Source organism: Pundamilia nyererei, unplaced genomic scaffold (assembly GCF_000239375.1).
Source record: "Pundamilia nyererei isolate P.nyererei 1_Seehausen unplaced genomic scaffold, PunNye1.0 scaffold00073, whole genome shotgun sequence".
NCBI classification, from domain to species: domain Eukaryota; kingdom Metazoa; phylum Chordata; class Actinopteri; order Cichliformes; family Cichlidae; genus Pundamilia; species Pundamilia nyererei.
The window spans coordinates 2,251,890-2,265,686 of record NW_005187474.1 but is presented as its reverse complement, the minus strand read 5'-3'; the positions used below and the strand labels follow the sequence as shown (position 1 = coordinate 2,265,686).

The 13,797-nt window shown below is 39.0% G+C and overlaps 2 protein-coding genes across 4 annotated transcripts in view; one reads left to right on the top strand and one right to left on the bottom strand.

Annotated features, from left to right (window-relative positions):
- The window catches only part of khdrbs2 (KH domain containing, RNA binding, signal transduction associated 2), a 116,373-nt gene extending 108,823 nt beyond the window's left edge, over window positions 1–7,550 (bottom strand). For both annotated transcript variants that reach the window (XM_005737130.1, XM_013911842.1), the window contains exon 1: window positions 7,156–7,550. In XM_005737130.1, the coding sequence (XP_005737187.1) occupies window positions 7,156–7,246 (91 nt within the window). In that variant the 5' untranslated portion in view covers window positions 7,247–7,550. The remainder of the gene's footprint in view (window positions 1–7,155) is intronic.
- A 4,457-nt stretch (window positions 7,551–12,007) lies between these two features.
- The window catches only part of LOC102204301 (isoaspartyl peptidase/L-asparaginase), a 7,865-nt gene continuing 6,075 nt past the window's right edge, over window positions 12,008–13,797 (top strand). The window contains exons 1-3 of one of the 2 annotated variants that reach the window (XM_005737128.1): window positions 12,008–12,095; window positions 12,744–12,940; window positions 13,626–13,768. In XM_005737128.1, coding sequence (XP_005737185.1) covers window positions 12,754–12,940; window positions 13,626–13,768 — 330 coding nt within the window. In that variant the 5' untranslated portion in view covers window positions 12,008–12,095; window positions 12,744–12,753. Of the gene's footprint in view, window positions 12,096–12,121; window positions 12,176–12,743; window positions 12,941–13,625; window positions 13,769–13,797 lie in introns of those variants that run through there. The other variant, XM_005737129.1, reaches the window with a different exon arrangement.

The following is a 13,797-nucleotide window of genomic DNA, read 5'->3' as shown; positions in this document are numbered from 1 at the left end:
CAGCAGCATAAGAAGAGAAGCCCAGACCTCTCTCTCCCCACCCACCTCCTCCAGCTTGTCTGGGGGAACAACAAGGCATTCTCAGGCCAGCCTCCCCCGTGTCCTGCCTCAGGACCCAGAACCTGCTACCTTATTGTAGTGGAGGGTTTGTGTGTCCCAGGAATCCAGGGGGCTATGTTATCCAGGGGCTTTTGCCCTCTGGTAGGGTCTTCCATGGCAAATTGGTCCTGGGTGAGGGACCGGACAAAGAGCGATTCAGAAGACCCCTATGAGTAGAACATCAAGGGAACAGTTCACCCAGGTTTCCAGGGCTCCACCCTGGGTGCCTGGGTGAAAGCGTCTAGAGGCCAGGCCTTAGTCCATGGGGCCGGCCAGGCACAGCGCGAAAAAGGGACATGGGGCCATCCTCCTGCAGGCCCACCACCTGCAGGAGACGCAGTAGAGGTCAGGTGCACTGCATGCTGGGCGGCGGCCAGGAACAGAGGCCCTGGTGGACTGATCCCAGCTACCAAGACAAAATGAATCCAATCAAAATTATATCCGTCCACTTCTGCAGGTCTGATCAACTTCAATTCAGCACAGATTAAATACATGATGTATATCAAGACATCCAACGCAGAGCAAGCTCAGGATGTCCTGGAATCTGACATGTGCTTTGTATAGACAAACAATACACTCAGTAAGCATCCTCCTCTTTTCACTCTGCTCTTTTTTTATTTTGCAAAGCTGGTTGAAAGACTTCAGACCTTGAATAATCTGCAGACTGATTGATGAGTATTAAAAAAAAACTGCAGACAAAAAATTGCTAGACGACATATTCAGACTCCCTCAGTTGTACAAGGTTTGTATGTTTGCGGTTGTATTTTCACTTTGCAAGGATTCAAGGTCTTTCTGTACTTTACAGATGTGCAGAATTCATCTGCTGATTTGTTTTAAGTTTCCCTTAATCCCTAAAATCTGTTGGAAAAGTCAATTAAGGTAAGATTAGAGACTCGCTGACTGATATTAAAATTCTCAAAAATCTTTGATTTACACAGTGGTGAACCAGTCAGTGCTGAACTGAGTGATTATTACTTTATGTGCTTTAATGCATTGTGGGCATTGTTGAGCGCTCCCATTAGTTAGACAGCTAAATTATTCACTGATTTCTTTTAGCCACTGAATAGTATATCTAGAATAATGACTTCACAATGGAAAAAATAAATCAGTGCAATTACTCTCCAATAAGTGATTGCTTGTTCACATCAAATACAGAAAGAGGAAGCAGTAGTGCTTCGCCTGGCCAGAGTGGACCTAGTAGGGGGAATGAACAGCAAGACATGCAATTAGCTTTGGCTCTTTTTCACAGTTTTGACCGATGAATATTAAAATGTTGGAAATGTGCTCCTCTGTTTGGCCACATGCTGTTTATGTGTTTTCAGCCGAGCTGCACTTAGGCAAATGTAGCACTTGGCAGACTGTTTAAGTTGTAAATTTTTAGTGTAAGCATTATATTTTCAGAATGTGTGATGAAAGTGGAACGAGCAATTACTAATCATACCATTTACATATGAAAAGCAAGGAAATGTGCATTTTAAACTCATCTCATGACATGATTACAATGACAAGATAGAAACAATCGTTTTGATGGAAGATTTTTCTGGTACTGTTGCACATTTGCAGGGGTGGGCACTCTGACTTTTTTTGGGGTTACATTTTTCTCTGTCTCCTACTGCCTTATTTGTAAGTTCCCTGTGATATGTGAACATTCAAGACACACAGTAATATAATCTGTTATCTCATATCTATTGTCTGAGTGCTGCGGCTTTGGCTCATTTCTGTTGCTCAAGATGCTAGTGACCTTGGAATTTAATCTTATTCGACCCATGCACTCATTGTAAGTCACTCTTGATAAGGGTGTCGGCTAAATACTGAAAAATGTAATTTCAATGTCTCACCCGCCCCTGAAATGTAATTTTTGTGTCCTTTTGATAGGTCATAACACATGGGGTGCTGCTTATGTGTCACAGCGAGGTGGGTCACTGCTGGATACTGAGCACGCTGTAATGGATGTGCTGAAAATGTAAGCAACCATTTATAAACGAGAGAGAAAGATAAGTGAAAATCAATTCTTAGTGTTCACTGATATATTGGCTCTCTGTGGCAAACATCAGAATGTGAGGTATACAGTGAAAAGTTTAAGGCACCTCGGATGTTTAGCTTCTTCTCATCCATTCTCTGTAAGGAGGAACTCCGACTGGTCCCAAATTCTGCAGCATGACAATGAGCTCAAACATCCCGCCTGAATCATAAAAACACTATCTTCAGCAACAAGAGGAACAGGAAGAACAGCATGATGTGGTATTCCCCAAGGAGATGCTGAGATTGACTAAATGTGCAGAAAAACTGTGGTAAGTTTTCAAAAGTGTCTTGAACATTCTAAAAGCCATCTGTGTACCAAACAGAACTGATGCCTTACAAATCGGTGTGTAAGGTACAAAGCAAATAAAGGATATACAGGCACAGGTGTAATTTTTAAAGAGTGGGTTTTATTCTAATCCAAAGAAAAAGTAATCACAGAAATAAATAAAAACTGAAATAGACCCATAATAGAGGTAAACTAAGCAGAACTTTACTCCATAACACTGCTTAACTTAACAAAACCTTATCTTAACAAACAACTCAAGATATACATTAGTGGACTAAACCATTTAAATGCAAAGGGAGAAAGCAAGGAGACAATAACTAAATTGGTTGGTTGGTTCAGTCAGTTTGGTTGGCCAGCAACACCCTCAACCTCTTCCTTAGCTCAAACCAGGAAGGACTGCGGAAGCAGGCAGGCAGGTAAATCACAAAGGCAATAGTAATTAATAAGTAATTAATGCAGCTTCTATAAATCAGTGACAAAACAATGCAAACCCAAAGTATGCACCATCATTTAGAATACAGTGTAGTGCCATAAAGTGCATCGGAACAAATTAATCTCCTTCCTCTTTCGGCTATTCCCTTTGCTGCCACAGCAGATCACACTATCCCCTGCATCCTCTTCTGTCACACCAACCTTCTGCATTCATTAGATCCATGAACCTCCTCTATGGTCTTCCTCTTCTTCTGCCTGGCAGTTCCATATTCAACATCAACGGTCCAGTAACCTCCTGAGACACAGTCCACTCATTTATGTCTTCTGTAATGTACATTGGTCTATATCTTTTGACATATTTGAGCTACCCTACTAAGTTCTGATGTCCCCAATCGAGGACATCCTGGCCTTTGCAATGATATCCCATGTTTTTGATTGGTCCTTTTAGCTCCAAAGAGGCAGGAAACACAAAAAAAGTTTAACTGAAGGATAATTTTTTCCCTTGTTTCTCATATGTCCTCTATCCCTCCTCCGCACATGTCCAAACCATCTCACTGTTGCTTCTCATGCTTTTTTCCCCAAACGCTCAACCTGAGCTGTCCCTCTGATGTACTCATTTCTAATCCTGCCCATCCTGGACTCTCGCAGTCAAAATCTCAGCATGTACCATCTCCAGCTCCACCTCCCGTCTTTCTGTTAGTCCCACCGTCTATGAACCATAAATCACAGCATAGGTCTCACTACCACCTTGTAAACAAATTCAGCAACTTAATTAAACCAAAGAAACTAAGTGGTTGTCATGTAGCTCTAGAGACTGCAAATTTACTTAAATGTGGGAATGTTGTTGGAGACTGAAACCATAACTCTGTTTGATTTATGTGTGTGTGGAGAGTGGAAGAATATTACCACATTATTAATTTAACTGTGTGTTTGTGGTTGTGTACAATCACCACAGGTTGTTTTTTCCACCAAAAGAATTAATAAAGTTTTGTATTTCCTGCTGATTTTTTTATTGCTTAATACTGTTTAATCACAGTTTTATAAAAAGCATACTCATTGAAGCGAGAAATTTATAAGCGTCTGTGTGCGTTCTGAAGAGTGCTTATACCACTGCAATATGTACTCTAAGTGTATTCTTAACTATGCAAAAAGAAAGCTCATGTATTGAAGAAGATTTTTGAAGCATTATCTTGATAATCAAACTTAAACACAAGTCCAGAAAGTGCAGGAGAGGAATCAGTGGAAACCTTGAGTGCTCATATACTAATAGCAGTAACTAAATGTAAGGAGAAAATGAACAGACTGAGAAGAAAAGTTCTTCAAGATGCAGATTAAAGTGTATTTTGAGCCCAAACTATGCTAATGTCTAAAATTGCACTTGGCATGGTGTTGGGCCTCCTCCATATCTATATTCCGATTTGATTCAGAGAAGTCTACATCCTTCAAATTTCATGCAGATTTTATTTGCATTGTCACTCTCGCTAGCAGCACTTGTATTTGAGATAATATATACCCTTTTACAATGCTTAGTGAAAATGTAAACTATCTTGACATGGAGAAATGCCTCTTTCAGAAATGGAATGACAGAGTAGTGCACACATTTAGTTTTTTTTCTTAACAGACAGTTTTCTTGTCTGTCTCCCTGTCTGCTTTGCTTGCTGCCTTATTAGAAATCCCACCGGTTTTCATGGCAAGACGAGGCTGCATGGCATGTAGGCAAGCCTTACAAAGAAAACCACTGGGATCTATTAAAGGCTTGCCTTTCTTTACAGTGACATGAGCCCACGTTCAGACTAACTACACAGTTCTTTAGGCTGAGGAAACTTAAAGTGCAAAACTTGAAAGAAGTGACTCTTATCTGTCAGTCTGAGGAATCATTAGCCTCATGCAGCATGTCCAAGAAAAAAAATCTTCATTTGAGATTGTGGAGCAAAGTTGTAGCAGTTTCAAAATACTCTACATACAGTTTTGATTGTATAATATACCAATATATTCATACATTCTGTCTAACAACCCTTGCTGCTTCATAAGAGGAAGCTTAGTTTCAGCTCGACAAGAGAATTATCCCCACCCACCCGTAGTTTACAGCCGCGGACTGGAGCTTTGTTCCAAAGAGTTTTAAATCAGCTCAAAGAGAGACAAACGGTTTTAGAAGCAACATAACATAAACACAAACAGTAAATAATTCGTTTCATAAATATGGAGATGCTAACTGTGACCATGGTTAATCCATGTTATGCTGTCGATTGTGCATGATGTTAATAACACAGGATTACATGCTTTGATATTCAGTGATAAATAGCTGCGAATCTGTAAATCTGTAAACGCAGTTTATCTTGCTGTCCACTGATACCCATAGACTGACAACACAAGATAACAAGTCTGTGCTGAACATTTTTTCACATGCTGCCCACGGCTGATTGTTTTGGACATTGCAAGACTGACTGAACTGACAGTTTATTATACTGATTGGCCACTTTTGTGTTTGATGAATACAGAGAGGTTTCTGTTTACTGACTTTGCCAACAGCATTCTTCTCAGACAAATGCATTGCAATGTATTATATACTTTTTTTTTTACAGTATTGTACTCTAATATTGAAGACTGTACTGTATTGTTAATTATGGGGCATTGTAGTGTGTGTATTTGTTGTGAACTGTTGAAACTGCTCTGAGAAAAAAGTCAGTAAAAAAAACAAAAACATAGGTATCCACATGTAACATGCTAATTGCAGTTCATAGTGGTGGATGGCATTCTTTGATTGCATCCTGACTGTGTGAGTTAGGCTTGAGTACATATGGCAAAGTGTACTGTGTGACAGATGATCCCATCTGGATCCCAGTTAGCGACAAGAATGGGAGTGTCAGGTGTCTCATCAACACATTTCAACAGGAAAGCTCAAGGGGTCGAACAGCAGATCGCGCACACACCCCGTCCAGCAGCTAATTAACACAAAGTGTGACTTTACATTTTTAAACAAACATGTCAGAACCCAAAATTAGCATACACGCATGATCTAATAAATTAGTTAAATCAACTGCCTTCAGAATCACCAACATTTTTAGCACACAGGAAAACCAGTAGAAAGCATTTCACTGAGTGTTTTACAGTCATGTAACATATGACAGCATTTTATGTTTAATTTTGTCATTTTATGGCTGATATATTGTTTTGTGCAGGAATACGTTCCTGGTAAGTCCACACAGGTTAATCCATTCACATTTATGATAATCATTCAGCCTTTCACTCCAGTAGCACGTCACTCAAACCTTTATCCAAGCTTTTATAGCACTGCACATCAACCAGACTTGTGCAATTACAGGAAGAGAGACCACGCAGTCTACGAGAAAATGCAAAAGTTGCATCTCTGGGCTGAATGAGCTGAGCTGAGTTTTTGTGTTTGCTTTGAGGTGACACACTTCCTATCAGAAGTGACACATTCTCAGCATGTGAATGAGATGAAGGCTACAAAGTACTTTAAATGCTGCAGGCTGATTGCGGCACTCTGTTGACATACAGTAACATTATTCTGGAGGAAAGGCTTTACAGCATGTTTCACTGACATTTTCTGTTCTCCATTACCTTGATGGCATTTATCCTGTAAGAGGAGGTGTGCATCTATCAATTTTCGTTCAGTCAGAAATCTATGACTCATGATGCAATAATTACAAACACTTTGATTTTAGCCTCCAAGGTTTAGCTCACGTGGAATAATTAAAATATTAGAGAGGTGATATTTGGCTTGATAAATGACCACACAATTCACATATTTAACAGAAAAAATACTGGCTGGCAGCACACAGTATAACAGGATTAAGAGCACGTTTACCTTAATACAGTACTATGATTGTTGGACTGACGAATGTGGCACCTTTTTGATTATTCTTGCCCTGAAGTCAATGAGAAATCCTCAAGGAAGACATTGGCTTTATTTTATGTGAGCCAGCGCATTGATCTTGGCGGACAGTGGGGTTACAATAACCCCCTCTGACTGTACACATACTTTATTGTCTCTGCTCACAGCATTTGTTCACTTGAAGTTTTGGGAAAAACCCAACAAAAGTTCCTCACTGGAGCCGAAGAGCAGTGTCTACATTAAACGCACAGCACAGAGAATTCAACTGTCGCCACGCAAGCACTAAAAGTGTGTTAAAAACAAGCTCACATCAGCTCACTGTACTGCCCCAAAATTCAATGCAATTGTGCTTTCACGTTAGAATGAACATCGTGACTGTCGCCAAGTCCAACATTCAGAGTGCATTAGACTTGAAAAAAGATATATATTCTATATACACACACATATATACTTCACTTACCTTCTGCAAGCAGGCGCACCGCATGCACAAAGGAGGGGTCCAGGCTGTTTTTCTCGGACACCAGCTCAGGTAGGTACTTATCTGGATGCATCTTTATCACAGCGGACCTCTTCACCGGCAGTGCAGGTGAGACGGCAGGAGTGCTGAACGTCACAATGCAACTATAACCCTTGCCGCTCCTGCTTCTTGGTAGCTGTAGTCTACCGGTCTTAATGAGGAACACCAGCAAAACCCCCTCCAAAAATTGGTCTTCCAGTGTCTCCCGAGATGCTTGACTGGGGTAGGGGTGGGGGTGCTGATTTGTGATTCAAAGGTGTGAGCCCATCTCTGCTACCGCTGCCTGCTGCCTCTCCTCGGCACCCCGCCAGACTCAGTGGGTCTGCAGACCGCGCTGCTCCCCGCCCCTCAGCAACATTATTGGCCATATTCTGGGACTGGCGCTGCTGAAACACCAAGAAAGGTCCCCACTGAGCGTAAAGGAAATGCTCAGTGTTCTTTAAGGGAATTGCTTTAAAAAGGATGGGGTTGCATTTGGTTGCTGTTGACAACGGTCTCTGAAGCTGGAAACTTTAATAATATTGGATATAGTACTCCGCGGAGAACAAATAAAGCATGCTAGTAAAGTTTTGTTGCGCTAACAGACTGTACCATATAAATGTCGCTTAATTAAATGGGGTTTTTTTATGCAGCTCGTGAGTTTCAAAGTAACTACAAAGTCAGTACAAAGTAGCCCGCAGGCATTCACCTATGAGGGACAACACAACTATTCATGGTGCTAAACACTGGCTGCTGTCTGATTTGTTTGTACATATTGAATTTGTCTTAGATAACCAAAAACTAGCTTACAGCATACTGTTCTTCAGACTCCACATCACATGATCAACTTCATTAACTCCATTCCACATGCTAAAGCAGGGGTGTCAAACATAAGGCTTAGGGACCCAAATCAGTCTGGCAAAGACTCTAATCCTGTCCCACTGGACAGCTTTGGAAACTGTTGACAAAGGCATAGACACATGGCTATTGGTGCTATTTTTGTGTTTTGTACTGTCTACCACAGAAATTTCACGGAGGGGGGGGGGGGGGGGTTGATATACTGTGTATCCATTCCACAGTATCCATTGTGCACATGGATTAACTTTTTTCTGTTTACATCTTTAAGTCATACTGACAGATTTCCCAGCAGCATTTCTTTACCATGTAGAAAAACCAAGATGTACTTTTGAAACTGAACATTATTTTTCTTATATCAAAATGTCTCAAGGTTTAAATGTGCAATTAAACTTGCACATTTAAACCTTGATACCTGGTAAATGATACAAAATAAGTTTTACATTGATGCTGTAAAGGAAGTCTGGCTGTATTGTCACAGAGTGAAAACATATATTTCAAGGTATTCATGCTAAATAATCCATTCATTAGTTTTTCCATGTTACTTAATGAACTTATGTCAGCAAAAACAACAACAAAACCCCCCAGAGATGCATAATTTGCAATGCTGGTCAGATCTTTTCCTTACATCCTTTGAGGTGGATCCCCTCTTATGGCTGAAGAAGGTCAACTCTAGTAGAGCTTTAGCTGCTTGCATAGTTAGTGGCAGACGTGGCTTAAAGAAGCTTTAATATAAATAGATATTTAATAATAAAGTGAATTCTTCACTTACTCATCAAGAGCCAGCGTTAGTGGTGTCTGCACTGTAAGCATGAATGTTTATGTCTCTTCAAATGGCTCTCTTGTCCCCAAGCCATGATATTGACTTGAATCCAAAAGTCATCTTCGGCACAGCATGCAGGCTGCTTTACTAACTCACAAATTAGATTTGAGCAGATGAGGCTGGTGAACGACCAATTCTGGCTCCACTTGACCTTTAGAGTTGTTTCTCCCCGCACTGATCAGAATCATAAAGGCTCCTCGCGGCTGCAAACAGCAATGCTTTGTGAATATGAGTCAATTATGTTCATAGTATTTAGGATTCTTCTCAGTTTTGGTAGAATTTAATATTTTCTGAGAAACCAGAACATTTGTCTCGGAAATCTAGTGCTGTTGTTTTGGGGTGCTCTGTGGTACATTAATGGCTGGAAATACCCATAAAACTGAGCCAATGGTTTCTTTCATTTAAATTGTGTATTGGCATTGAAGATTACAGAGTATGACTTTTTTTATGGCTTTTTAAGGTGATTTAAAAGACTGTTTTAGAGGCCAGAATACCCAAGCGGGTTTGTCTGACAGAACTATTTCATTAATCTGCTTATTTCTGCAATGCCAAACAAGCCTTAAAGGAGTTAGTATTGATTAAAACTTCACACTTACATCCTCTTTCCATTTATTTTTCATTAAGTTCTCTCTATGAAATCAGACACAGCTTTATTTTTCTTCTTGAAAGCCTAAAACAAGCAGCTATGCCCACGTTGGCCAGTACTGTCTTTGCATTTCATGCTCGCTGGACCTTCACTGATTTAATTCCATTCAATAAAATGATTTATGACAGCGTTAATGCAAATCATGCTGCTGTTGCTGTGACTATTAATGGTAATGAGGGTTATGACGGTTAATGTGTTTGAGTCTTGTAAGTCTATAGTATGTTTGTAGATATAAACTAATGCAGGCACATTGGAATAGACACACACCACACACACCAACAGATGAAAACAATAGCAAAAAAAAACCATAGACAGCTTATTAAAACTATAGTTTTTAATACATTTCTAAATATTTTTATAGAAAAATGTCTGCTTTCATCATCTCAACGAGATGGAAAATAATCCAAAATTAAGCCAACACAAGACTGAAACTAGTGGAGAGGCAAAAGCAAATCAATTTCCAAAAACTCCAATCTTAACATTCCAAATTTTACTGCATAAAAAAACTGTTATATTTCTTCTCACTTCAACTTTTTATTTTTAAAAATAATGAAAGAGATGGTTTTCTCTATGAACACTTCCCAGCTGCTCTCCAGGCTGTAGTGAAACAGTGAAAAGTGTGAAGCGAATCAGAAATGTAGATCATTTGCTACAAAGTAAAAGTTGCACCTTTTTCTACCAACCGGTGGTTATATCATGCCCAATATGGCAAACAATTATTGAGCAATGTGCACGTGACTTTACATGAGAAACCTCAACATGGCCCAAAGTCTTTTTTGCAAACAACAGCTATCACCATCTGGTGGCCTACGGATAGATTGCAGGTTCAAGACACTTCTCCAGTGGGTTCATATTTATGACCCTCAAATCATGTCCATGTTTTATACTGTTTATGATGTCACGGTGGCAACATCCATCTTTTATTTACAGTCTATCAACAGAACTACTAGGGTCAGAACTTAAAATTAGAAAGTTTAGCTTTCTGTGTGTGAGTAAAATTTAAACTTCTTTTAACTTCTTTAAGAAAATACTTTTATCAAAGTATAACTGACACTACAATTTTAATATCAACGTTTCCTCTTGGTTTGGTCATAACTAGTATGTATGTTTCTTTATATGCGGTCTATGCATTTGATGGACTCTTGCAGCCCTCTACTGGTCAAAGTGCAACGTTATACATTTTACTGACGGACTGGTAACACTATCGTTAAAAATTTACATTATGGCAACGCTTTAATGTAAGGCATTTAACACCAGAACACCTCTGGGTAACATCAAATTAGTTTAGAAGAAGTTGTTTATCTCCTTTTGTTCGCTTTAATCTGTTTTCACATTTTCACGGAGCTATATTTTCCTTTTATAAAAGTTTGTGTTTTAAAGTTTGTTGCTGATTCTCTGTAAAAATGAGTAATATAAGAGTAACTTTATTCTAATTTTTCTGCTTTCTTTTCAGCAGTTGTGTCGTTTGCAGATTCTTTTCTGGGTACTTACATTTTAAAAAATGTTTTAAGGAACTTTAAAGCATGCACCCTACATAATATATACGTTTAAGAATTCAATAGCCTATGATATAACCTGCAGCTGGTGAAAACTAGCCCATGTGTCCACGTTATATAGTCCAACTGCTTGACCATTTGTTAAACTCTGTCCTCTTTTTGCCCTTTTTTAGCTCCGCCTTTATCGAGCCAAGCACACGACTCCAAAAATTCAGACGTTTTCACAATAAAACTACATTACAATACCCAAGTACTTCAAAATTCAAATTCAAATTCAAATTTTATTTGTCACGTACACAGTCATACACAGTACGTTATGCAGTGAAATGCTTAGACAACTGCTCGTGACCTAAAGGGGAGGAAAAAAAGAGAGGAAAAGGCTATGAATAAGATAGGAAATAAATATGAAAAATTTAAAAGGGTAAATTTAACTAGGAAGGAATAAAATATAAATTAAGGTTAAAAATGAAATAACTGTACAATACAAATTAGAATGAAGGGTAAATTTAACTGGGAAAGAATAAGATAACATATATAAATTAAAGTTGAAAATAAAATAACTGTACAACAAAATACACAATACACAGTATAGAACTATATAAGAATGTATGAAGAAATATAAATAAATAAATATATACACAATAACAGCAGCTGTACAAGTATTAACTGGAAATGAAGAATATAGTGACCAGTGTTGTGCAATCCACATTATGTCTTGTGCAGTGCAAATATGCTTAAAGTGATTTAAGTGATGAAGTGAAAACAATGTCCAGAATCAGCGAAAAGGAGCATAGCTGTCCGTATATGGCGTTATTTTTGTGCCACTTTACGTGCGCTCAGAATAGTGGCACAAAAATAACGCCATACAAGATGAGCCTTTTAACATTGTGCTTCTTAGTTTGCTTAGTGGCGTGAGGATTTAATTTTGAAAACTTGTAGGAAGTCTTTCCTCGGTTGTGGCCATAGTGACAAACTTGACGTCAGTGTGCTGCACGCGCTAGTTAAACCGCGAACGGTAGTCTCTTGAAGTCACGTGTCTATGGCGAAGTGTTTATCCTTCCGGAAATTCTGAGGCTCGGAAAAGGTAGGACAAAATGCAATGTCTCAATATGTTACAGGTTGGTCCGAATGAAATGAATAACTATCAATATCACGTCAGCGACTGTGAGTAGATTACAGTACATTAAACACAGTTCAAGTGCATCCAGGTAATAGGGGAAAAATGTTTATGTGCACATAAAAATTGAACCATAATAAATTATGAGAAGATCAATTATTATAGTTTAGTACTTGATTGTAGCTGGTAATTCAAAGCTGCTAAAGCCATAATACATTTAAGATAACTTATTATTAACAGCTGTTCTAATTGCATTGGTCTTCTAATAGCCAGGCAATAGCCAAAAACTGGCAACACGGGCTACAATGACCACATCTCAAAGTTCAGTCTTGATGATATGATCTTCGATAGAAGTTGTATCAGTTGTTCCAAGGTGCAAATTCGTGTGGTGCAAATACATTACCAGTGGAGTGCAGAGCAAATAATTAGTTTAGCAGTTTCCGTTTATTAAACGAAAGACATTTCTTTGTATGTAAAAGTTTGAGAAGTATGTCTGGATCAAGGCAAAAAGAAGATACCAATGATCACTTGGTGCTTTTCCTAATGTTCAAAGAAAAAGTGAATTATTCTCTGGGCTGAAACCTGTTAATAAACTACTTTGTCTATTCCACGCAGGAAAGCAAAGATGTCAGCAGTCTTGGTTGTGCATGGTGGGGCATGGGCCATACCGGATGAACTGGCCAAGGCCTCTGTTGATGGAGTAAAAACTGCAGCACGCGAAGGATTTTCAGTGCTGAAACGAGGAGGAAGTGCAGTGGATGCTGTTGAAGTGGCTGTGAGGGCTTTGGAAGATAACACTGTGTTTGACGCAGGTACAGACGGTTTTTATTAGATTGGGACACATTTATGCCAAGTAGTTCCATTTGAAAATATGCAAGTTATTAAATGGGGGCTTCATCTTTGTATACGGCATTTGTAGCACCCTCACCTTTACTCAAATAAATAAGTAAATCATAAAACCCCAGTTCCTTTCACATGTCCATACAGCAGCCAAATGAGAATGCCCATTTTCCTTTATTGTTTAAGCTGGCTTCAACTGCAGAACAATGTCTCCATCTACTGGTCATGATGAGAATATCCATCAGGACTCCTTTAAGAATATGAGAGATGATCTCTGGCTAAACCTTAATATCTGTCTATTAACATCGTCTGTTGCTTTCTTTACCCTGACAAGTTGTCAAACATATAAAGTGCCGGCTTTTACTACACAGCCCAGAGTCAGTTGCACACTGAATCAATTTAAAAAAAATCTATGAGTAAAAATATGGAGTTGGAAGTCAACATAATGATACGGGTATGATAGAAAGTATGAATATCCCAAGAACTTTTACAATTATTTGTGCCATTGAAAGTCAGACAAACTAGACATCAGTCAGTAGTATGGTGCTGCAGTGTCTGTACTGCTTTGCCATTACCCTGCATATTTGTAAGGGTGGAGCTGGCATAATTTAAGTGAACATAGTTTTTATCTCATCTCTAACTTGTTTTTCTCTGTAGGGCACGGAGCAGTACTAAATAAAGATGGAGAAGTGGAGCTGGATGCCATTATCATGGATGGAAGGACACTTGCCACTGGTGCGGTGTCCTCAGTAAAGAACATTGCCAACCCTGTTTCACTGGCACGGGCAGTGATGGAGAAGGTCTAAATTTCTTAGTTTCTATCTTTTTT